Here is a 25,382-nt window from a genome sequence, read left to right as displayed (position 1 = left end):
GTCGGGTATAGCGGAACAAGCCTCTGCTTGTGATGAATGTCATGATCTCACGGGACCTTCGCGATATTTCTACCTACAATAAAACACAATCACTCAGTACTAACAGAACTATAGAGTTCGTTTATTTTGTTTATAGACCGAAAGATTCCAGTTTTTTTTATTTTTATTTTTTTTTAATATTGATCAAAACTTGAAATGAACAAAGAAATCTAAAATCACTCAACTGTTGTAGCATTAACTCGCATGTCTCATCAATTAAAATCGGATGGCGTACCCCTGCACAGCGCGCCGTCGTAGAACAACAACACAGTCGGAGCCGTGCGCATTTCCAAAGAAGTGACAGTGCTCGATGTCAGTACGGTGAGTCGGCAAAGTTGGTCTTTCCTTCTTCATCCAGCGAAACGAGCGAAAGCAGTTATAACCTAAGTGATTAAAATTAGAATTAAAACTATATATACAGTACGGTTGGTGCCTCCTGTGAGTCATATTTTTTGGTAAAATTTACAGTCATACTTTTTGGTAAAAATATTGATTAATTAATAATTCACTAACTTGAACCTAAAATATAACAGGTTGTTGAAAGTGCGGTCACCCATATACCACATTCTGCGTGGGAAGTTAGGCTTAAAGTTCTGCTACTTATATACTACGGTAACTAAATTAGAAGATACGTGAACATTATAAAAAACCTTAAATCTAACATTTTAGTACGGAAAAGCTTAAATTCTATTAGTACGGATAAATTTCGATGATCTGGTGATAGAACTAAGCGGAACTAAACGTAAGTTGATTTTCTCTGTGGGACGCTGCGGCCACGTCGTTTGGAAAGTCGCTGAACTGCTTTCTCTTAAAAGGAATTGATCAGCTAATCTCACTGTTTTCCATCCTCGTCCAGTTCCGCGAGGGAGCGATCGGCCTAACGGGTGATCTGCGTGAGATGTTTCACCAGATCATGATTCGTGATGAAGACCAACAGTGCCAGCGTTTTTATTGGAGAGAAGATAACGGCCAGTTGTCAGTCTACGTAATGCGCGTGATGACCTTCGGCGCGTGTTGTTCCCCAAGCAGTGCCCAATATGCAAAAAACATAAACGCAGAGCGAATGAGCGGACAATACCCAAAAGCAGCGGACATCATTCAAAGGCGTCACTACGTGGACGACATGTTGATAAGCGTCGATACGGAAGAAGAAGCAATACAGTTGGCAAGGCAAGTGAGGTTCATACACGAGCAAGGAGGCTTTGAAATCAGAAACTGGATCAGCAATTCTCAACGAGTGTTGGCAGCTTTGAATGAAGGCAGAACCATCGAGAAGAATCTTGACATCTCGCCGGAGTTGGCAACAGAAAAGGTGTTGGGAATGTGGTGGTGCACTGCATCCGATGTTTTACCTATAAATTGGATGGAACCGTTATGAACAATCTCTTCTGCAGGGTCATCGACGTCCAACCAAACCTGAAATGCTTCGAGTGTTGATGTCCATGTTCGACCCTCTAGGGCTAATTGCACATTTCTTGATGTACCTGAGGGTTCTCCTCCAAGAAGTCTGGCGGTCCGGTGTAAATTGGGATGAAGAAATTGATGATGCACTCTTTACTAAGTGGCGTGCATGGCTCCAGGTTCTCCCACAGGTAGAAACACTCAAAATTAGACGTTGCTACCGTAAGCGACTCCCAGCAAGTTGTACCGCAGGGGAGCTACATACGTTTGTCGACGCGAGCGAAAATGGAATGGCCGCTGCATGCTATATACGTTTCTCCCAGGGTGAAACCACCGAATGCAGTTTAGTAGCTGCTAAAACCAGAGTAGCTCCCTTAAAGTTTCTTTCAATCCCAAGGCTTGAACTGCAAGCAGCAGTGCTCGGCGTGCGAATATCGCAAGCCGTTGCTGACTCTCTATCAGTCAACATAACACGACGAATATTTTGGTCAGATTCCCGTGACGTTATATGCTGGGTTAATTCGGATCATCGCCGGTTTACGCAATTTGTAGCACATCGAGTTAGCGAGATATTGGACTCCACAGAAGCAGCAGACTGGAGCTGGGTTCCCACCAAACAAAACGTGGCTGACGACGGCACGAAATGGGTGCATAATCCGGTAATGTCGTCTGAAGACCGCTGGTTTACAGGACCAGATTTTCTTTGGCGCTCGGAGAGGAATTGGCCGTGTCAGCCGTCAATAAATGGTCAAACTGAAACTGAACTACGCCCGTACCTGCTACTGCATTTTCAGACAGCCAAGCCGCTTTTTTGCGTGAGTAAATTCAGCAGCTGGAAAAAAGTGACTAACATAATGGCATACGTCTTTCGTTTTTCTCGCAACTACATTGCAAATTTCATGAAGCAGACAGTAACTACTGGTCCGCTAACGTTGAAGGAGATTTCCAACGCTGAGGACTATTTGATCCGGCAAGCTCAAGCAGACGCCTATCCGGACGAGCTCGCGCTTTTGCAGAAGAAACAGCACAGAACTCACGGCACTACGCTGCCTAAAAATAGTCCTTTGTACAAGCTTACCCCGTGGATCGATGAGCGAGGAGTTATGCGAATGCGCGGGCGGATTGCCGCTTGCCATTATGCCCTGAACCTGCCGTGAGCTGAAATAAGTTGAGATGTCTTTCAACATGCACGATATGGCTAAGGAGTTTGTTTCTTCAGACACCGAATGGGTCTTCCTACCTCCCTTATCACCGCACATGGGCGGGTGTTGGGAAAGGTTGATCGGCACTGTGAAGCGGAACCTTATGACGATCTTGCCACCCCATAAATTGTCAGATGAAATGCTACGTAACGCATTAACCGAGATCGAAAATTTAGTTAATTCACGTCCGCTGACTCACGTTCCAATAGATAACGATTCCGCTTCGGCGCTGACACCGAATCATTTCCTGCTGGGATCATCGGATGGAACTAAACCGCTGTGTACACTCGAAGATAGCGGTACCATGTTACGGCGATGTTGGCGTACTTCACAGATCCTCGCGAACCAATTCTGGCGACGTTGGGTAAGTGACTACCTCCCTGTGATCACTCGCAGAGCGAAATGGTTCGCTAATGTGAAAGCGATTGAAATGGGCGATGTAGTGGTAATCGTTGATCCAAAGAGCCCACGAAACTGCTGGCCCAAAGGCAAGGTAATTGAAGTCTGTCGTGGCAGAGATGGCCTACCTCGATCAGCAACTGTAAGAACGGCGAGCGGTATCTACGATCGACCGGTGGTCAAGCTGGCCGTGCTAGATGTACGGCGCGACGAATAGTAAGCCGACCTGGAGCTCGACGTACCTGGGGGGAATGTTGGCGTACCCCTGCACAGCGCGCCGTCGTAGAACAACAACACAGTCGGAGCCGTGCGCATTTCCAAAGAAGTGACAGTGCTCGATGTCAGTACGGTGAGTCGGCAAAGTTGGTCTTTCCTTCTTCATCCAGCGAAACGAGCGAAAGCAGTAATAACCTAAGTGATTAAAATTAGAATTAAAACTATATATACAGTACGGTTGGTGCCTCCTGTGAGTCATATTTTTTGGTAAAATTTACAGTCATACTTTTTGGTAAAAATATTGATTAATTAATAAATCACTAACTTGAACCTAAAATATAACAGGTTGTTGAAAGTGCGGTCACCCATATACCACATTCTGCGTGGGAAGTTAAGCTTAAAGTTCTGCTACTTATATACTACGGTAACTAAATTAGAAGATACGTGAACATTATAAAAAACCTTAAATCTAACATTTTAGTACGGAAAAGCTTAAATTCTATTAGTACGGATAAATTTCGATGATCTGGTGATAGAACTAAGCGGAACTAAACGTAAGTTGATTTTCTCTGTAAATTAGAAACTAAGAATTTGATATTAATAATTGCTAAATCCTGTATGTGTTTGTTACAGGAAAATAATAATCATCCTATTAAGTAAACGGTTCGTGTTTTATTGGGAGATTATTATTTCGGAAAATTTCCCTTTTTAGATCCCGTTGGTATAAGCAACAGTACCTAATGTTGATATGGTATAGACAAAACAAATTCAACTATCAACCTACCTGGTGGAAGGCACTTTCAACATCCAAGCGAGAGAATACTTTAGCTTTCGCCAGATGAGGCAAAAAATCTTCGATTGTCGGTAGGGGGTGATTTTCTCTTTCAACCGCCTCATTTGCCCGACGCATATCGACACAAATACGTACATCACTGCCATCGCCCTTGGGTACTACGACTACAGGGGATACCCATTTTGCTGGTTCGTTAACTGGCTCAATTATACCCTTGTTTAACAGCTCATTAATTTTCTTTTCTACCAATTTCTCCAGTGCTACTGGTATACGACGATACGGCTGAACAACCGGTGTGACATCTGCTCGGATCGGGATGTCTACAATAACGTCCTTGATGGTTCCCAGTTTACTGCACCCTTTAGAGTCCTGGTTAGCTTCAACTTCGTTGACAGGGGCACTAATTTTTAGAACACCCATTGACGTTGCGGTATCGCGTCCGATCAATATTTTCCCGTTACCTTCCACCACATAGAACTCGGCCATGGTATTCGCAGTTCCCACTTTAAGGATTGCATTGAAGGCGCCAATTAAAGGAAGTGATTGCCCTCCATATGCTTCAAACTCCATAGATGCTTCACGTCGCTGGTTTAATACAACCACTTTGTTGCCTTTGAGCTGCTCCCAATTTGACTGGCTCAGCAGGTTGTATTTCGAACCCGAGTCGATCACAGCGGACACTGATACACCGCCAATCTCGCACTGCATCTCAGCATTGCTGTTACAAGACGTTACATTGAAAATGTATTCCGCGTTGTCGTTAACCGAATCATCAGCGATGTGCTTCACCGTATGTGAATTTTCGTTTTCATTGGATTTTGAATTCACCGTGGGAGTCTGTTCGTTTCCTGAGCGTTCGCTCTTGGGATAGCTTTTCGGTTTAGTCGGATGCCTTGTACGACACTTCTTCGCAAAGTGGTTCTTGCCAAAGCACTTGCTGCATGTTTTTCCTCGTGCCGGACATGAATCGTCTCTGGCCAGGTGTCCTAGGTATCCACAACGATGACATTCGAAATTATTTGGTCCAGCGAATCGCATCCTTTTGCTGGAGTAAGGTGTCAGATCGACCTTATTGACCTCACTTACTGGGAGCTTCATTCCATCTCCATTAGTGAATGATTTCTCTTGTTGTGCAACAGTTTCGAAAATTTTAGCCGTACTAAGCACCTCTTTCAAGCTTACATCGCCTCGTTTTAGTAGCTCACGACGAAGAGCAGTAGATTGACAGTTCTGGATGATTTGATCCTTAATGTTCTCTTCCAATTTGTCACCAAAACCGCAGCGTTCCGCTTGGACTCTGAGCCTGATAGTGAAAGCATCAATATTCTCACCCGCTTTCTGTTGCATCTGTCGAAGCAAATGTCGCTCATAAGTCGAATTTTCCTTTGGCAAGAAAAACTCGTTCAATTTGGCTTTGACCTCATCGTAGCCGGTCATGTTTGGAAAATACCGCTCCACATTGAGCAACGGTCCACGCATTTCCACTTCCGGTAACTCCGGTAAAGTTTCAAACAACAACTGAACACTGGGTCCTGCGTAGTGCAGCAGTAAGTCCTTCTTCCATTCTTCGTCATCTATACGGCTGGCTCGCATCATCGTTTCAAACGATCTTAGCCACTTGCGCCACTCGATGCCGACATCATCGGTGAACGATACATAATCAAACGCTTGCAGCTGTAGGCCCAATGTGCGAATCATATCTGCAAATAATCGGAACAAAACCACTATAACTACACCAATTCTTTCCAGTTTTTTTTTTCCGAGAATGCAAATTTTACATTAGTTTCAAGAAACTAATCACCTAGTCAGGCAATCTTTTTCTTTGTTCCAAATTACTTACAATCAATGAAAAAAAATCAAAACAAAACAGAGTAAAACATCAAACTGCTTTGCACTTTATCATCTGTCAGTTTTCCGTTTCTCGCTCTCACATAATGGTGGTTATTATGGCTCGCATTATAGCATTCACAGTGCAGCACTCCTCCCAGTGCAAAATATACCAGTAAATGTTTAGAATTGATTTCCACAGTTTTTTGAGCCCGTCATCTGTTCGACCTATCACTTATACATAAATATGTATGGTTGTGAGTGTTTTCTTTTTCCATATCGGAGGGAAAGCTGACAAGCTTGAACATGATTTAAACTTCCGCATTGAAGCGATGTATCGAAACTTCTTTCCTGCTCTAACGCAGAATGGTATCAGGCTTTTTTTTATTCACCGCATTAAAGCGACTGATCCATCACAGAATTACCCGTTCTTCGGTCATTTCGCTAAATGAAACTAGATCCAGATTAGAAATTCCACATTAAAGCGACTAGTTCAATTCCCGGCATTACCACATACAGATTAACTAAAGCATCAATCCGTTGCTTTTTTGATATCTTTCGATTTTCCTTACAGAATACTTACCCAATGGATTAGTCATTTTCCTCGTCGCCAAACTGTAGTATCGTTGTTGGTGGTCGATGGAGGTTCTCGAGTGGCAGAGTTTTAATGATACCCGTGTACGCTGGTTGCCGGTCAGAGTAGGAATGTCGTTTATTGTCGATCTACATTGGATTACAGTAAGAGCCTTGTTCAAAGTATGTTTGTATACAAGGTAAAGATTAAAGTAAACATATTGAAAGGTAACTTATGTGGTTGCGATACGACAAAGTGGAACTGCAAAACTTTGTTTGTCGGATTGATATTTTCAAAACGCCAAACTTAGGCTACAAATATGTGTCGTTTCTGTTATTAAAAAATTCACAAGCCATTTTCGGCGATAATTTTTATTGGTGGAGAACCGAAAAAAGATTATGTTTTCAAAATTACCTGATGTTCGATTTGATCAAAATAGAAAACACCACTTCATTTTTTGCATTACTATATATAGAAAACAAATTGAAACAAAAAACTATGAAACTGGAAAATACGAGTAGTCATGAAATGACTTTTACTTTTTGCAATGTTGCTAGTTCTTCGAAATTCTAGAATGGCTGCCAGATCGACGGAAATTCAGTCGGCAAAACTTTAACTCTAGGTCTTTAGGAGAAACGGATACGAAGCTGTGTAAGTGTCAAAATGAACCAGAATGAGCTGTCATCGACTGTCAATTTGAACCAAGAAAAAAAAACATTTTTTTTTGCGATGAGTATTGTTATAACTTATACCTTTCAGTTGCTCGAAAAAATATTCATCGCAAACAGTTTTTGCATTCATTGTCATTTTACAAATTATTTTGGTTTATTTTTACGTAGAATAATAAATTTCATAAGCTTAAAGTAGTAATCATGCTAGGGTACTTCGATTATTATACTTGCGCTTCTCTGGATTTAAGGCTTTGGTTACAATTTCGAACATACTTCACTACGGTCGAACTCAAAACTCTGAAAAAACTTTTATTTATATGCAGCGAAGCCCAACTTGGATATCTATGTCTCTTTAGTCTATGGTCATACGCTCACAGAAATGCAACAACAATGCACAGTGGTACAGTAAGGCAATTTAGGCGGACATGAGGTTTTCGATGCGATTTTTTTTATATCAAAGGCAAAGTTTCTTCTAAGAAGTTGTTTCTTACAGCTAGTCCTTTATTTATGTGCAAATGATAATTAGGGTGGTCCTAAAATCGGCGAAATAAAAAAATAACTTTTATTTGCAGAAGTAACTTTTTACATTCTTCGGCACAGTTGTAGATTAACTAATTTTGAGCAACAAAAAAAACTCTTTTGTAGCATTAAATTGACCGAAATAGAGCAATTTTACGTGACTGGCTTAGAGTGGGTTCCGAAAAAACAGTTTTTTGGCTTTATTTTTTCAGTTTAAATTTTATAACAGAGTATTCTTCGGATGACCTCAATAGCTTAAAAATATGTTTTTATTGAACGTTTTATATAAAAAATAAAAACTCTTCACCTATACAACATATCGACAATGTTTTTCTGTCAAAAGTTGCGTATTTTTGTGTTCTTAAGGTTAAACGAAGAAAACTTTGTTATTACATTTGAACTGAAAAATTAAAGCAAATAATCTGTTTTTTTTTTTTGGAACCCAAGGTCAGTTACGTCAAATTGCTCTAAATCGGTAAATTCAATAGCTACAAAAAATAATAATAACGAAGTTGCTTAAAATTAGTTGATTTACAATTTTACCGAAGAATGTATACAATTATTTCTGCAAATAAAAAAGTTACTTTATTTCGTTTCGTTGATTTTAGGGCCACCCTAATTTTCATTTGCACATAAATAAAGGACTGAGTATAAGAAACAACGCCTTAGAAGAAACTATTGCTTTAAAACGACAAAATCACATCAAAAAGCTCATGTCCGCCTAAATTACGTTACTGCACCACTGTGCAATGAGTTTAGTTACCCTTTTTTATTCCAAGAGGGGGTGTCCCCTATGCGTCTGCTCGAAATTATATGGGGAATTCGAGAGTGAACTATATTGGTATTATAAGGTATTTGTCGGAACCTAGCCTATGTACAATACACTAGTACAAGCATGATTGGATAGCTCTATACTATCAAACGCAGTATTATCAATTAGAACTATCAACATTTCTGAATGAAAAATATCGATAATATCAATATGCACAGTGAAATGAAAAACAAAAAACAGCTTGAACTGCCCTTCTCCCCCCCCCCCAACACCGCGCGGTGGCCAGCGCTTCTGACAGCGGGTCGCCGGCGCACACAAAGGGCTTCGGCCGTCTCGCCCTGAATCATCTAGGAAACGTGTACAAGAGTCAAGTGCGTATAGATTCAAATGTTGCCGAAAATTGATTTTCCATTGCACCAGGGATACCACATGTGCAGATTTGTCTGCAAAAAGCAGATTTTTAAAGTCCGTGTGCAGATTTTTGTTGATTTGGAGATATTTGCAGATTTTCTATATTTTATATATTTTGTGCAGATTTTTGTCAGAGTCTCCTTACATTTGCACAGGTTATCTCAAAATATGTGCAGATTTTTGCAGACTTTTGCCTTCGCGAACGAATTCACGAATAGATTTTTTTCAGATTTCGAGTAGACTTTTCCGGTTTTTCGAGCAGTCGCAGACATTTTTCAAAAACATCTGGCATCTCTGCATTGCACAAACCAATTAATACTCAAACATTGAACTCTGTCACCTTATAAAGATTTGCTATCCGTGTGTCCGAATTTTTCAACGATTATGATTCAAGTTACAAAAGTTTCAGCCTTTCGTTTCTTCAGCCTTTTGGGGTTTCAGCCTTTTGTGCATTTAGCCTCTCGTTATGATACATACTTTTCAGCCTTTCGAATTTCAGCTTTTCGGGTTTCAGCCTTTCGTTACTAACCCCTTAACCACAGACAAATAAACGTGCCTCTTCGAAAAAAAATCTTCGTCCTTAGTCGAAACGTTACACTCATGCGCCACCATGTGAGCTTATTGCCTACTAACTTATTTTCGTAAAACGGTTCTTATCTTTGCTAATGGGTATGTACGCTTGCTTAAATCAACACAAACGGCATTACTGATGGTTTTTGTCTTTGATAATGAATGTGCACGCTTGCTTATAGCGACACCAGCGGCATTATTGCCCACTAAGCAAAATTTCAAAATTATCGTTATTTTTCTGGTCGATGAAATCGTCATTGAGTGGCACGTCTGTTTGTCTGTGCCTTAACTATTTGTCATATAGAAAACCCTCATACTAATTCGACAGAAAACCAGTTTCTCAGGTTATCTGATAAAAAGATAAGATAAAACCCAACAAAATTAGCTCAATTGAAGGGGACCCACCCAGAATATATAACAATTATGTGCACTTTTATCGCACAGGATTTCGTAATCAAATCATGCAAACTGCATTATAGTCGATTCAAAATTTATTTTTTCGCATGCGTCTAAAGGTAAATAAAATACACGAATAAAAATATACATAATATCAGGGGCCTATAAACGTCAACATTTTGCCTACCAATCATATATTCATCACGGCGGTGATATTTCATTTCAAATACTTACAAAACTTATCTTATTCATTGAAAGTGCACATTGTACTGAAAACAAATGTTGAGCTCTTGTTTTTTTCCATCTAAAACGACATTTACTCGAGAATAAGTCTACCGAAAAAAGAGGGACGTTTACTCTATTTCACTTGTTTTAGGGCAAACCAACCAAAAAGTGGGTACCAGAAACGCTGGTACCAGAATCAATGAGTGGTAGATGGAAAATGTATGGATTTTGACAGCCACAAGAGCCCCCTGCATAAAATACATTCAACAATGATTCGAAGGTCAATAATAAAACTATCACGTTGAGCATGTACATAATCTCAATGATGGAATAAAACCCATATCTGGTCGTTGATAAACATATACATCCTGTTTGAAGTCATGGCAGTTATTGTTAGCACACGCCAGTTCACAATGATCATATAGTTCCTTCAAATCTTCGGCTGTTCTGGACGCGGTCCAGTGCCGCCAGCCTTGTCGTACACTAAATTTGAAACCTCGGCGGCCAACTTCAAAGTATCTTCCTTAGTACTTGCCTCGGCGTACACTCGAACAACATCCTCTGTACCGGAAGGACGCACAAATGATCTGCCGTGTTCATATCTACTCACAATTTCATCGATGGCTCGCTGTAATCCTTCGGGAGTAACACACACCCTTTCCGCATCAGCAGTAGTAATTACATTGCGATCGTTTACTTTGATTTTCGTCAACACATTGGGTAAATCCGTATAGGTTTTCAACCAATCCTGCAAATTCCATCCTTTATAGTGAAGCACCGTTTCTACAAGCAGCATATCGGAAATGGCGTCACCAACTGTTTCATTGGTAAGATCAATGGTTTGGAGAAGCAAACTAGCCGCTTCACGTTGATCGGTGGTTAATGATTCATCTCGACTAGCGGCAGTGATTTTGCTCTTAGCACTAGAACTATAAATAATAGTACCGTGTCCGTTAGCTTCGAAATAAACGCCAATATCGTAGTCTAACGCTTTATGGTGCAAATGTTTCACTCCAGTGGGAACGCAAGCGACTGGCACTTTCTAAAAACGTATTTCAACAGTAATTGCTATGCAATAATCTTTTTAACCCACCAGCTGATTGACAATGTAATCCGTAGATGCTCCATTTGCATATGCAGTTTGAACCAATCCCATTTCCAGTTGTATTCCGCATCTTTCTACCAAGGTTTTCAGATATCTAGAAAAAATGTACTTAGCATAACTAAAATTATACGATTGTTATACGATTTTACCCAGCAATCAACGTAGCGATTCGATCACCATCAAGCAGATGGAACACACCGGTTTCGTTCGTAAAGTAATACACAATGCGGTCTGCATCTCCGTCAACGGAAACACAACGTGCGTTTGGTTCTAGTGTATCAGGCAAACCTTCTGGTGCTCTCTGATTAGTCTTCACAAAGTCCGCTCCACAATTGAAATTAATTTTTCCGTTACTATTGAAAACTTTTACATCCAAATATCCGTTGAATTTCTTGATGAAACCAAGCATCTTTAATGACCCGACTCCATTTGCTCCATCATAACAAACTTTATTAGTATAATTGTCTTTTTCAAACGCGGTTCCTCTAATATTTTTGAAAGCCTTCAAAAGCTTCATCATGTAGCCTTCTTCCGTAGGTAACCCGTATGCCATATTCGTATTGGAGCACGTGACGAAGTAGTGTAACATAGGCGTCGTTACGATACCGAAATCCCTCACATTACCTTTCATAGCAGCAATACCATTTAACACCGCTTTTGCTAGCTGTGGGCTATGATAACGAGTATCCATTCCGACGTACACCTTGGCAGGATCATTATTATCAACACCTTCGTCCAAACAAATTTTCGCGACCTGGTTTTCCAAATCCGCATCGCTGACGTTGACCAGTGCGGTGGCTATAGCTTCCCATCGTTGCTCCAACATTTCTCCCATTGGATCTATCAATTTCACACCGTTGTCTTGTTCGGGATTATGAGACGCGGTTATCATAACACCAATTACCTGACCTGCTTTAGCACGCGATCGAATGACCGCCAACAAGCCCATTCGATACATAACATAATCCAAGTGGTCAGCACTGAATCAGAAATGGAAGTACATGTGTAAATAGCGAAAGATAAGATATAGTATTAATAAGAAAATTGCATAAACGGCTTAATAGAGTGAAGGGAAATTTCATGCACTGGATAGTGCTGCAGCCAAATGCATATTTTTTGTTGTGCGATCAAGAACGTTCACTTACTGCGTTCGAAATCCTGCTGTGCCATACTGAATATTCTTTTGGTTATCGCTTTTTCGGTGATACTCCCGAGCGAAAGCGTACACTTGCCGTAAATTGAACGTTGCACCAGTCATGTTCTGAAAATTAACCTGCTGAAAAAATAAACGATAAAAATGCAACGGAAACTACAAAGTCCTATGCAGAACCGACTCGTAAAAGAAACTGGTAGGTACATATATTATCGCACTTCAACGTCAGCAGAATTAAAAGATTTTACAGTCAACGACAGACAGTGACATGCCATAAAACTCGCTCTTTTGAACGATTTGAATCATGGGAAACATGCATTAAACAAGCTGGTGCTTACGGTGTTTTCGGTGCTTACCATGCTCCACTTATAAAGCTTATAAAGCCTGTAGTACACTCTTTGACCGAGCGTCAAATATTTGTCTCTTTTTGACAGATAAAAATTTGGTCAAAGATAATTATTTGTCACTCTCCGATTTTAACATGGGGCAAACACGGGCAAACAACAACCATGATGTCAAATAAATTTGACCATTATGTCAGAAGGTCAAATATCTGACCATTAGACAAAGAGTGTACTACAGGCTTAAGGCTATCCCTATTCGGTTTTTTCGCGTTGCAAAAGACTTCGAAGGCTGTTCGCACCTACGTGAACTCTCGTATGTAATTGTCAAAATGTGCGTGATGACAAAAGCAAAAATATTTCCTTCTTTCTTTTTCGCACGCAGAAACCAAACAAATATCAGCAACACCGTCAACGCGAATGGCACGCGCCATCCTTCGATTTTTTCATTATCCTTCGATTTTTAAATGAAGAATAAAAATTCGCTCTAAGTATACAATGAGAGTTGGTATATGGGCGATTTCGAGCAGTTTTAAATCGTGATTTAAAAAGCGAAGGACAACGATAGGAACTTTTGTTAAATCACGTTTTACTTATAGCGAATTTCTTTATTCCACTGTGTGCGGGCAAAACTGCCGAAGAATAATAAAACGTCATCGCCATTTAAGACGCAAGTAAGAAAGAGATGCCAGATAATTGTTTACGAACTTAGCACGTGCAGTAGTGGGTTGAAGCTGACAAATTTTACAGTGCGCTTCGGGCAGCACGGCAGGTCAAAACTGGGTCAAAATCGAGCGTCAAATGTTCAAATTTATTTGACATAATGTTTGGTGTTTGCTCGTGTTTGCCCCATGTTAAAATTAAAGAGGGGCAAACAATTATCTTTGACCTAATTTTTACTGTAAAAAAGTGACTAGTATTTGACGCTTGGTCAAAGAGTTTATTAGGGGCCATCCACATACCACGTGGACAGCTTTGGAGGGGGGGGGGGGGTTGGCTAATGTCCACGGTCCATACTTTTTTTTTAGAATTTATATGGCCAGTTGTCCACGGAGGGGGAGGGGGGGTCAAAATCGTTAAAAATCTGTCCACATGGTATGTGGATGGCCCCTTACAGCCTTCAGATTTGTTGATTGAAGAAATTTCAAATAAAATTATTTTGTACAAGTAGATTGAGGTGGTATTCATTAAAAACGTGAAATTGAAGCTAGTTTACATATGCAATACTCAGAGGGAGAGATATGCGAGGAGAATGTTGTAAGCCATGTGTGAACTAGCAATACTCAGAGGGAGAGATATGCGAAGAGAGTGTTGTGAGCCAAACGAACATGTCAAAATTCGAGCCAAACGAACAAGAAAGGTAACACATTGAAAGGTATTGCAATAAGGTTCAATAAAGAGTATATTTATTTTTACACGTTTTTCATGTTTTATTGCTAAAACATGAATTCAAATTGCTCCAAAGTAGCTTCATCAGAGTGATTTTTACCTGGTGGTTCACAAACCCGTTGTATGGTCTACAGAATAATGATGAAAGTATATAAAATTAAACATAAACATAAAATTTAACACCTTCACGGTTTTTGTGATGCACTCTATTATTCCCCAGGACTTCCACCGTCACCATCAGTTATACGAGCCGAATAAAAAGTTAGTGAACATTGCGCTTTGAGAAGATATCTGGCACCTCTGATATGTGAAACCTAGTTGCCAAATCAGCGGTTTTTTTCATCGCTTATCTCTCCCTCTGAGGATCTCTAGTGTGAACATGTCAAAATTCGAGCCAAACGAGCAAGAAAGGTAACACACTGACAGGTATTGCAATCAGGTACAATGAAGGATATATTCTTTTGCTTTGTTCTTTTGCTAAACAATGAATTGAGAATTTTCCAAAATTGTTTTATCACTGTGATATATAACTGGTGGCTCACAAACCTTTTGTATAGTCAACAAAATAGCGATCAATTATGGTGAAAGCATAAAACATTAAAAAAAAAACAATTTAATAACACCTTCACGATGTGATGCGTTTTATTGTTCCCCAGGACTTCCACCGTCATGAAAAAGTTAGTCAACATTGCCCTTTGAGAAGAGATTTGGCAGTTCTGACATGTGAAACCTAGTTGCCAAATTGGCGTTTTTTTTTCGCTTATCTCTCTCTCTCTCTCTCTCTCTCTCTCTCTCTCTCTCTGAGTATCTCTAGTTTACATATAGCAAAAGGGCTTGTGAAAAACAAGTTTGGCGGGATTGAACATCCATTTATTACGTATTTAAGCACACGACTGAGTCATTTCGCATTACCGTGTACATTCTTTATAGCAAAACTATAAGGGAAAGGCTGAGTTGCCATCTGTCAGTCAAAAAAGCCAAAAACATTTAGTGAGGTGAAAACGTAATAAACGATCAGACAAGCCACCGAGCCGAGTTCACAGTATTCGCAATTTTCGAATTTTTATAATATTGCACCTTGATTTGCAAACAATTTCTCATTTCGCTTTCTGTCATTATTAATCGTAAGCAATGTCTCTCGTTTGCAGTAGTAAGTATTTTTGGTGGGAGTCAAATTATGTTTGTCTGATGGCCAAAGAAAAACAAATGCCGCAAATTGTGGTTATGTTGTATCGATTGTTTTGCTTTCAGTATCCAACGAAGTTCCGGAACATCCCGTTGTGTCTCCTAGATCTGGAGCAATATTTGAAAAACGCCTAATCGAAAAATACATTGTAGAAAACGAATGTGATCCTATAAATGGCGAGCCTTTGAAAGCAGAAGACTTAATTGAAATAAAAAGTAAGTATAGTTTACTCCCAAATCGTCGACTAGTTTTTATCGCTGGTTTATTTCGTAGCTCCCCCAATCGTTCGGCCGAAACCTCCAAGTGCTACGAGCATTCCGGCAACTCTCAAAATGATGCAGGATGAATGGGACGCTCTAATGTTACACGCTTACACTCAAAGGCAACAATTACAAACAGCTCGCCAGGAATTATCCCATGCTTTGTATCAGCATGATGCTGCTTGTCGTGTGATTGCACGTTTGAACAAAGAAGTGGCTGCTGCTCGAGAAGCTTTGGCCACTCTCAAACCACAGACTGGTATTACATCTATTCAGTCGAGCATTATTTCACAACCATCAGTTGCATCGGAAGCTGGTGGAGTTGCGACACAGCCAATCGAACAGGCTGGCATGAGTGCCGAAGTTATACAAAAACTACAGGACAAAGCGACCGTGCTTACACAAGAGCGAAAGAAAAAAGGTCGTACTGTTCCAGAAGAATTGGTCAGCGCAGAAAAGATTCGTGGCTTTCTAACCCTGGCATCTCATCCAGGTCTTCATTCAGCTAGCGTACCAGGTATTCTGGCACTTGACATCAATCACTCCGATCAGAGCAAAATTCTAACAGGAGGAAATGACAAAAACGCTACCGTATTCAACAAGGACACTGAACAAATTGTGGCAATTCTCAAAGGACACACCAAAAAGGTGACCAAAGTCATCTTTCATCCGGAGGACGACACAGTCATTACTGCCTCCCCAGATGCTTGTATCCGTATTTGGAACGTGCCAACATCTCAAACTCAGTTGCTGCTCCGATGTCATGATGGACCAGTCACTGGATTATCTCTCCACCCGACTGGTGATTATGTTTTGTCAACGTCATCCGATAAACACTGGGCTTTCTCTGACATTCGTACTGGACGTTTATTGACCAAGATACCAGATACCGCGGACATCGGTCTTACAACTGCACAATTCCATCCGGATGGACTTATCTTCGGTACCGGAACCGAGGATTCACAAGTAAAAATTTGGGATCTCAAAGAGCAAAGTAACGTTGCTAATTTTCCTGGACATACGGGTCCAATCACTGCCATCTCATTTTCCGAGAATGGTTATTATCTAGCGACGGCTGCCGATGATGCTTGCATTAAGCTGTGGGATTTGAGAAAATTAAAAAATTTCAAAACAATTACACTGGATGAGGGATACGAGGTTAAAGATTTGTGTTTTGATCAAAGTGGAACCTATTTGGCTATTGCTGGGACGGATATCAGGTAACCAGTGACCAAGTGATTTTGTTACTTGAGTAGTAAATTTTAACACAAGTGTTTGTTTTGCAGATTATATTTGTGTAAGCAGTGGCAGGAATTGAAAGTGTTCAACGATCACACTGCGCTAGCCACGGGAATTCGATTTGGAAAACATGCGCAATATGTTGCTTCTACAAGCATGGATCGTACCTTAAAGTTGTACGGTATCGAATAAAACAATAAAGCGCGCAATTCAAATTAATTGTGCTAGTTTTCCTATACCCGCACACACTTGACCATCTCTGATTTACATACCAAGTTTCACGTTCGTATGTAGTTTCTAAATAAAATAATGTACAATTGATTGAATGCAAAGAAACGACGACTAATAAAAAATTGACGTTTTTTGTGCGAATATATCAGTTTTTCAATGCATTCTTTGAATGAATAATCAATAGCAGATAATCAATTTTTTTACAAAACCCATAAATTTTTTGTTGGGAAAATTCGTTTATTACGAAACGCGCTTAGGGAAGGGGAAGCGTAACACTGCGTGAAGCAAATGCAAAATTACGTTACGTCTGAGTGGGGGAATATTGAAAATGGCCAAATTCGTGTTACGTAATATACGAATGCTCCCTTACCTTCTAATTAAATTTAATGGATTTGTTGAATAGTGATGAGGTTGAATAAACATACCTATATGTGAAATCAAAAAAAGATATTTTGAACTTGAAAACCCGCAACGTTTTTATCAGTTAAAACCTGAGAGTAAAAACATGGAAAACTGAGTATTGCTGCTTGTTTTCATGTTGTTTGTTTCCCCAAAAGATATTCACCATTTTGTTATGTTGTTCAACTATTGAATGACAATAATTGTTATAAACATTTCTAACGTTTCAACTACACAGGCACCCACGAAAAACTATCATTTTTTATCAAAGATAGATTATTTAGCATACAGGTGAAGCAAGCAGCCAATTGTTTATTCTTCTCGTTGGTTCGTTGGTGTATTTATTAAATAATTTTCCTTTAATAATAATATGCATAAAAATTGCTTTGTTCCGTACCTTCATGTATGTCACACGATTGTTTGTCCTTTATTGTTGCGCCCTGCGCCTTTTTAACTATAATTGTGGTGAATTTGCGATATATAGTGTGGGGGAAATGGAAATGTGAAAGCAAATGTCAAAAACCAAATATCCCAAATATCGTGGTTCACCATCATAAACAAAAAATCCATATTTTGCCTGTTTTCTCAGCTTTTCCAAATCCTGAAATTCAATTTTAAATAGGTGAAGTGCTTTTTAGTAACTTTTAATACAACATGGACGAACTAGAGCAGCTAGAACACCTCTCTTTGGTGTCTAAAATATGTACTGAGCTTGAGAACCATCTCGGTCTTAATGATAAAGATCTTGGTAAGTTATCAAAGTTGTTCATAGTTAAATATAGAAAAACATTATTATTTTTTGTTTTAGCTGAATTTATTATAGATCTAGCGGATAAGAATCCTTCACTGGACAGTTTCAAGAAAGTGTTGGCTGAAAATGGGGCGGAATTTTCTGAATCATTTACGTCAAACCTGCTGCGTATCATTCAATTGATGAAACCTCCTAAAGAAAAAGGAACGTCAGTCTATTCAGCTTTCGAAGAGGATGATCGGGTAGGAAATTTAGCGGTAAAGTTTCCTGGTTTGGCAATTCCAAACGCCAAAAAAGGATATGAATCAGACGAAGAGAAACACAAAGAAGATTGTAAAGTTCGCACGAAAGATCCTTCGCACGATGTGGTAAATGACATATTCTCTGAACTAGAAAATATGGCACCTTCGGCTTGCAAAAAAGAGGATACCAAAAAATCTCGTGAGCAACAAGAAGTGGAAAACATGTTTGCCGAGTTAGAAAGTCTAGCTCCGACTACCTCAAAGCAAGAGGACAAAAATGAAGGAAAGAGATATAGACGTAGTCGATCCAAAGAGAGAAAAAGAAGTCGATCAAGAGGTCGGAGAAGCAAGTCAAGAGACAGGCGTAGGAGTAGATCTAGAGACAAAGACCGCAGGAGAAGATCTCGATCGCGACACAGATCCCGCTCAAGAGATAGAGATCAGAGACGACGTAGCAGAAGCAGAGATCGCGATCGGCGTTCGAGAAGAAGTCGAAGTAGATCCCGTGGTCGACACCAACGCCAACGAAGTAGATCGAGAGAATTTGAACGACACAAGCGTCCTTCTCCTCCCAAGTTTCCGGAAGAGCCCGAACCGGGTTTAATTTATGAAGGGCGAGTTGTTAACATAGTTGCTTTCGGTTGCTTTGTACAATTAACTGGTTTCCGAAAGAAGAAAGAAGGGCTGGTTCATATTTCGCAACTATCTTCAGAAGGACGTGTTAGCACAGTAACGGATGTTACTAACCGCGGTGATAACGTTAAGGTAAAAGTCATTTCGATAGCTGGTAGCAAAATATCGCTCAGTATGAAAGACGTTGAACAGGCAACAGGAAGAGATTTGAATCCGCTATCGCATGCACACCTTCAAGAGAGCAGTGATCTAGCAAGCAGAAATCCTGACCGTCCTATGAATGTACCATCGATGCTAAATTATCAGGAACATGGAGATCCGATGGAGGAAACAACTTCGCGTAAAAAAGTAACTCGCATATCCAGTCCTGAACTATGGGAAATTAAACAGATGATTTCGTCGGGAGTAATCGATCGCAAAGAAATGCCTGATTTCGACGAAGAAACTGGTCTTCTACCGAAGGACGAAGATAGTGAAGCTGATATCGAAATAGAAATAGTCGAGGATGAACCTCCGTTTCTGCAAGGGCACGGGAGAGCACTACATGATTTATCACCAGTTAGAATTGTTAAGAATCCTGATGGTTCTCTAGCACAAGCAGCCATGATGCAGTCGGCCCTGGCTAAGGAGCGCCGCGAACAGAAAATGCTCCAACGTGAACAAGAGATGGATACAGCTCCTACTAATTTGAGCAAAAATTGGATTGATCCGATGCCAGAAGAGGATCCAAGAACTGTGGCGGCAAATACGCGAGGTATTGGAATGGGCATGCAGGATGTTCCAGAATGGAAGAAGGCCATTATTGGTGGGAAAAAGTCTTCTTATGGCAAGAAAACCGATATGAGCCTAGTAGAGCAAAGGCAATCTCTTCCCATCTACAAATTACGTGATGATTTGATTAAGGCTGTTACAGATAATCAAATTCTTATAGTGATTGGTGAAACCGGTTCGGGAAAGACAACCCAAATTACTCAATACTTGGCAGAGTGTGGGTTTATAGCAAGAGGTAAAATTGGTTGCACTCAACCACGTCGTGTAGCAGCCATGTCGGTTGCCAAGCGAGTTGCCGAAGAATACGGTTGTCGTTTGGGTCAAGAGGTCGGATACACAATTCGTTTTGAAGACTGCACTAGTCAGGAAACAGTCATAAAATACATGACAGATGGTATGTTGCTGCGTGAATGTCTTGTAGATTTCGATTTGAAGTCTTACTCGGTTATTATGTTGGATGAAGCTCATGAGCGAACAATCCACACGGATGTATTGTTTGGTTTGCTGAAGCAGGCTGTACAGAAACGACCCGAATTGAAACTGATTGTGACATCAGCTACACTGGATGCGGTAAAATTTTCGCAGTATTTCTTTGAAGCACCCATATTTACCATCCCTGGACGAACATTTCCAGTGGAGATTTTGTACACTAAGGAACCGGAGACCGATTATCTGGATGCATCATTAATAACGGTGAGTGTTCGCGATTTTGTTTTTAGAATGTGGATCATCTTGATTTTACATTTTAACACTTATTTGGATCAACATTTTTATTTTAATAGAAATGTGTTTGATGTTATTGGGTTACATACTTGTTTTCATTTTAGGTAATGCAAATTCATCTGCGCGAGCCACCTGGCGACGTTCTGTTGTTCCTTACCGGACAAGAAGAAATTGACACGGCCTGTGAAATACTATACGAGCGAATGAAATCCCTCGGACCCGATGTTCCGGAACTGATCATTCTTCCAGTGTACTCTGCCCTGCCATCGGAAATGCAAACCCGTATCTTCGATCCTGCTCCTCCGGGAAGTCGTAAAGTGGTAATTGCAACCAACATAGCCGAGACTTCACTCACGATCGACGGTATTTACTATGTGGTTGATCCTGGGTTTGTCAAGCAAAAGGTATACAATTCGAAAACCGGTATGGATTCCTTGGTTGTAACACCAATTTCGCAAGCAGCTGCGAAGCAAAGAGCTGGACGGGCCGGCCGAACCGGTCCCGGTAAGGCGTACCGCCTGTATACGGAGCGAGCCTACCGAGACGAGATGTTACCGACACCGGTTCCAGAAATTCAGCGCACCAATTTAGCCACAACGGTGTTACAACTCAAAACCATGGGAATTAATGATTTGCTTCATTTCGATTTCATGGATGCTCCACCAGTTGAATCACTAGTGATGGCTTTAGAACAATTGCATTCCTTATCGGCATTAGATAACGAAGGGCTGCTAACACGATTAGGTCGTCGAATGGCAGAGTTTCCTTTGGAACCAAACTTGTCTAAAATGCTGATTATGTCGGTTGCACTCCAATGCTCCGATGAAATATTAACGATAGTATCTATGCTCTCCGTTCAGAATGTGTTCTACCGTCCAAAAGATAAGCAAGCCCTAGCTGATCAGAAGAAGGCAAAATTTAATCAAATCGAGGGAGATCATCTTACGTTACTAGCCGTTTATAATAGTTGGAAAAATAATAAATTTTCCAATGCATGGTGCTATGAAAATTTCGTTCAAATAAGAACGCTGAAAAGAGCTCAAGATGTGCGAAAGCAATTGCTTGGCATCATGGATAGGCACAAGCTAGATGTAGTGTCGGCAGGCAAGAACACAGTACGTGTTCAGAAGACTATTTGTTCAGGCTTCTTTCGAAATGCTGCCAAGAAAGATCCACAGGAAGGCTACAGAACCCTTGTTGACTCGCAGGTTGTATACATTCATCCTTCGAGTGCATTGTTTAATCGGCAACCGGAATGGTATGTATAGAAAACATTTCAGTTTGAAATTTCAAAAACTCAGTTATTGAAAACAATTTTTGTTGTTTTAAATTTTAGGGTTGTTTATCATGAATTAGTTCAAACTACCAAGGAGTACATGCGGGAGGTGACTACGATCGATCCGAAATGGCTAGTAGAATTTGCACCAGCCTTTTTCCGATTTTCTGACCCAACGAAGTTGAGCAAATTCAAGAAGAACCAACGACTAGAACCACTGTATAACAAGTACGAGGAACCAAATGCGTGGCGTATCAGTCGAACCCGAAGGAGGCGAAATTAATCAAACGAATCGTTTTTCAGTTCGAGTATATTTCTTACCTATACTAACGTACTGCTGGTTTTAAACTCTATGGCCGTATTGTTAAAATAGAAGCACTCAAATTAACATTATCTTTTTCTAAATTTTTGTCCAGAGAATTTCCCCATACTAAACTTAAATTTATCAAGTTGGTTTCGCTCTTTCACCTTCTGCTGCATCTGTTTTCGTTCCTCATCCAGCGGTACAATCTTTCGCTTGGGAACATAATCAAATGCTTTTTCAAAATTATTTGAAGTTTTAAGTTCCAGTAAAATTTGCAACATTTGATCAATCGTAAGTGATTTACCTCCTTTAAATTGAAAATGGTCATCCAATGGTAAACGAGCCATTCGTAACCCTAACTTCTTCGCCTTGCCCAAGGAAACTGGCTCTTGAGAGGACTTGTCAACCATAGCCCCTACGATGTACACATCGTCTGGACTGAACTCTTTCAGATCGGTTCTGCAGTGTGGTGTTAAATAAACTAAACGCTCCTTGGGAAACAGTTCTGTATAGCATCGCTCACTAACATTGAACGGAAACGAAGGCTCGCGAATTTGAACCAAATGTTTTTCCAACGCTTTCATTGTGGTACGACTAAAATCGGCATTACAGTGATGAATGTTAAACGGCTCGTTGTGCATTCTATTAATCGCAAAGCAGAGCATTAATTGCTTTGCTGTATTTCGCATTTCTTTGTCGTTCATGTATTCATCGTAGGAACAATCAAAAATTAGGTTTTGGCCGAATTGCATTGCTTGAATCAACCTGCGGTAAAAAAAAACAATTACCTCAATGTTTCATGTAGCAAGTTTTCAGAACAAACTTGTTATTGTGGAAATGATCCATGGTAGAGTCATAAATCCTTAGAAACATTGTATTATGGAACAACCCGTAAATAATGTGATTATTGTTTGCATTAGCCAAATCTAATTCCTCTTTCCGCTTGGCTACCGCCTGTTTCTTGCGTTCTTTTCTTAGCTGTTGATTTTCTTTGGCCATTTCAATGTTCCACAGAAAAAGATAATACTGCCGACGCTGATTGCGAGAATTTAGCTGCAATAAATGTTCCCAGTGAGCTTCTTTTATCTGACATGGTGTCGGTACTTTTCTTCCTTCCTGTCGCATGACGTCCATTTCTAGTTCAAGAACCTTTCGCCTTTTGACGACATCAATTACCGGAGGTGAATCAATGGGAGCTCGCTGACAATTCGGGACATTGGTGTAATACCGGTTTATTGAAGAAATTGATGCTATAATCTGGTTAGTGTTCGACGGAACGCAAGCTGCTTTCTGTAGAAACGGTGGATGTAGTAATAAACTACGAACGAGTTGCAACGGTCGTAACATTTTAACTTGGATTATAGAGAAAACTTTATTTTTGAAGTTATGTTTGCGAAGTTTTATTTGGCATGCGGGCACAAATCCCAATCGATCAAAAAAGAACCCTTCAGAAAAGACTAAATAAAGAAAATAAACTAGACAGGGGTTATAGAAGAGAACACATATAACGCATATAACGTACTTTCTGAACGACCTTATTTACCATAAATATTGGTTAACATTAGAATACCAAATGATAAGCAGAAATTCTGAAAATTGCTAAAAATTTTCAATTATCACATTGAACCATTCTTATTCTTGTTAACGGCTGTATTGCATTAACATGAATGTATCCGCAATCGGGTGGTTTAGCTATGCTAGTTTTTTATATCATCTTAAAGAACTGCATTTTCTAAGCTAAACGTGATTTTCAAAAATTTTATAGCGTTGATTTTCAATTTTTAAATCACGAATTAAAACTGCTCGAAATCTGCTTAAAATCGCTACAATGACAGTTCGTCGATATACCTACTGTCATTCATGCGATTAAAAGCGATTTTTATTCTTCATTTAAAAATCGATTGACAACGATATAGAATCCTCAAAAATCATGGTTCGCTCAGAAAATTACAGTCTTTTAGCAGAGAAATTAAAAGCAGAAATCCGTAAATAGCCAAACAGCCCAATTCGCATTCCTGTGTTCGTAAAAATAATTCGAACGTTCAAATATTCCTCTCTTTAGCTCATTCGAAAACGGGAATAACATTTTCCTATTCGTTCGAATCCACACACATCGTCAACATTATATATTAGGCAAAAAAAACCTGGGGTGACATTGCGCATTTCTTCTCGAGTAACTCGAACAAAACTAAATGATCGCTGGTGGGCGTTACGTTTTGTTTTTCGTATTTTTTTTCGACTTTGCGGGTTAGATGAGCCGAAGGACAAATGACAAAGACAGCTCCTTTTGAGCTTAAAGCAAAACTGGCAGTATGTGACGTACTCGAAAATAGTGAAAATCGCTCGAATTGAGTTACACAATGCCACCCCTGACTATTTTCTGGGTGAGTAACGGAAGTAACGCGTCGAATGTGCTGAGTGATTACAGAAGTACGTTAGGATATTGCTTTTTGAGCCCCTCGTTGTCTAAAGTCACGTAAATGTCAACAAAAGTGTTTTGAAAATAACCATTCGGGTTATTCGCGTTGAAAGAGATTTTGAAGGCTGTTCGCACCTACGTGAACTCTCATATGCAATTGTGCGTGATGCGTGATGACAAAAGCAAAAATATTTCCTTCCTTCTTTTTCGCATGCAAAAACCAAACAAATATCAGCAACACCGTCAACGCGAATACTCGAAGTCTCGAATTCAGGGCTGCCAAGTATACAGATTTTTCTGTATTATACAGATTTTTTGACGACGATACAGAAATGATACAGAATACAGAATTCATACAGAATTTTGATTTTTAATACAGATTTGTACAGAATTTCAGCAATCGATTTTTTTATTCTTGCTTATCTTCCGTCGATCTGGCTCCGCCACTGGTGGAAGTGACTTCACCCAGGACCCTAACTTACCACCCGTTGTTCAACGGACCGGCGCCAACGGCTTTACTTCCTCATGCGATGGAATGCGTGATCCCAGAGATTTTTCGCCTCAGAAAATCTCCCGGTGTCGGCTAGGACTAAACCTAGACCAGTTGGGTTGGTTGTGGGTGGATCACGCCACCCCACAACCATCGACACCTATGTCGGCGTTGGGATTCTAACCCAGGCGTCGAGCGTGGTTGTTCGAGTTCTGCTGGGCGTCTGGCATTTACTAAGCGGGAAATTCCTTTTGTTTGATTTCTTCTGGACATTCGACATTTGGCTAAGCGGGAAAGCTTTGGAACAAAAATACCGGATTCTATTGCCTTTCTAGCAAAAAAAAAAAAACACGGTTATAGACCTGAGTTTCTTTCAGGAATTTTACCCAACCTTTTTACGGTTTCAGGCGAAGTTTAAGGTTGGATGCCAAGCCCAGTTACCCCAAACCAGAGCA

The 25,382-nt window shown here is 40.1% G+C and overlaps 5 protein-coding genes across 8 annotated transcripts; 2 read left to right on the top strand and 3 right to left on the bottom strand.

The window, feature by feature from the left end:
- Window positions 1-93: 93 nt before the first annotated feature.
- On the bottom strand, window positions 94-6,998 carry LOC129725012 (uncharacterized protein K02A2.6-like). Of its 3 annotated transcripts, none has more exons than XM_055680372.1 (4): window positions 6,866-6,998; window positions 6,461-6,600; window positions 4,042-5,750; window positions 94-3,452 (listed from the first exon to the last, which is right to left on the bottom strand). In XM_055680372.1, exons 2-4 carry the CDS (start codon window positions 6,474-6,476, stop codon window positions 3,420-3,422), a joined length of 1,758 nt encoding a protein of 585 aa, XP_055536347.1. In that variant the 5' UTR covers window positions 6,477-6,600; window positions 6,866-6,998; the 3' UTR covers window positions 94-3,419. The 3 variants fall into 3 exon arrangements, 2 of the variants coding, with proteins under 2 accessions (XP_055536347.1, XP_055536348.1); XM_055680373.1 differs by having other exon boundaries at window positions 94-422; XR_008728000.1 differs by lacking the exons at window positions 4,042-5,750; window positions 6,866-6,998 and having other exon boundaries at window positions 6,461-6,598.
- A 2,869-nt stretch (window positions 6,999-9,867) lies between these two features.
- On the bottom strand, window positions 9,868-12,542 carry LOC129721599 (phosphoacetylglucosamine mutase). Of its 2 annotated transcripts, none has more exons than XM_055674353.1 (5): window positions 12,455-12,542; window positions 12,266-12,393; window positions 11,270-12,100; window positions 11,109-11,214; window positions 9,868-11,057 (listed from the first exon to the last, which is right to left on the bottom strand). In XM_055674353.1, exons 2-5 carry the CDS (start codon window positions 12,376-12,378, stop codon window positions 10,446-10,448), a joined length of 1,662 nt encoding a protein of 553 aa, XP_055530328.1. In that variant the 5' UTR covers window positions 12,379-12,393; window positions 12,455-12,542; the 3' UTR covers window positions 9,868-10,445. The 2 variants fall into 2 exon arrangements, with proteins under 2 accessions (XP_055530328.1, XP_055530329.1); XM_055674354.1 differs by having other exon boundaries at window positions 12,266-12,396; window positions 12,455-12,515.
- Window positions 12,543-14,988: 2,446 nt separating this feature from the next.
- Window positions 14,989-17,062, top strand: LOC129722252 (pre-mRNA-processing factor 19). Its single transcript, XM_055675564.1, has 4 exons — window positions 14,989-15,153; window positions 15,255-15,404; window positions 15,463-16,669; window positions 16,736-17,062. Exons 1-4 carry the CDS (start codon window positions 15,135-15,137, stop codon window positions 16,878-16,880), a joined length of 1,521 nt encoding a protein of 506 aa, XP_055531539.1. The 5' UTR covers window positions 14,989-15,134; the 3' UTR covers window positions 16,881-17,062.
- A 758-nt stretch (window positions 17,063-17,820) lies between these two features.
- Window positions 17,821-22,102, top strand: LOC129723335 (ATP-dependent RNA helicase DHX8). Its single transcript, XM_055677514.1, has 4 exons — window positions 17,821-18,066; window positions 18,127-20,408; window positions 20,543-21,696; window positions 21,775-22,102. Exons 1-4 carry the CDS (start codon window positions 17,973-17,975, stop codon window positions 21,995-21,997), a joined length of 3,753 nt encoding a protein of 1,250 aa, XP_055533489.1. The 5' UTR covers window positions 17,821-17,972; the 3' UTR covers window positions 21,998-22,102.
- Window positions 21,522-23,463, bottom strand: LOC129723336 (mitochondrial ribonuclease P protein 1 homolog). The gene is made up of 2 exons (XM_055677515.1): window positions 22,842-23,463; window positions 21,522-22,783 (listed from the first exon to the last, which is right to left on the bottom strand). The coding sequence occupies exons 1-2, from the start codon at window positions 23,363-23,365 to the stop codon at window positions 22,105-22,107; spliced, it is 1,203 nt and encodes a 400-aa protein (XP_055533490.1). The 5' UTR covers window positions 23,366-23,463; the 3' UTR covers window positions 21,522-22,104.
- Between the last annotated feature and the right edge of the window lie 1,919 nt (window positions 23,464-25,382).

Source organism: Wyeomyia smithii, chromosome 2 (assembly GCF_029784165.1).
Source record: "Wyeomyia smithii strain HCP4-BCI-WySm-NY-G18 chromosome 2, ASM2978416v1, whole genome shotgun sequence".
Classification (NCBI taxonomy): Eukaryota; Metazoa; Arthropoda; class Insecta; order Diptera; family Culicidae; genus Wyeomyia; species Wyeomyia smithii.
Note: the sequence above shows the minus strand (reverse complement) of the source record. Positions and strands in the feature narration are given on the sequence as shown.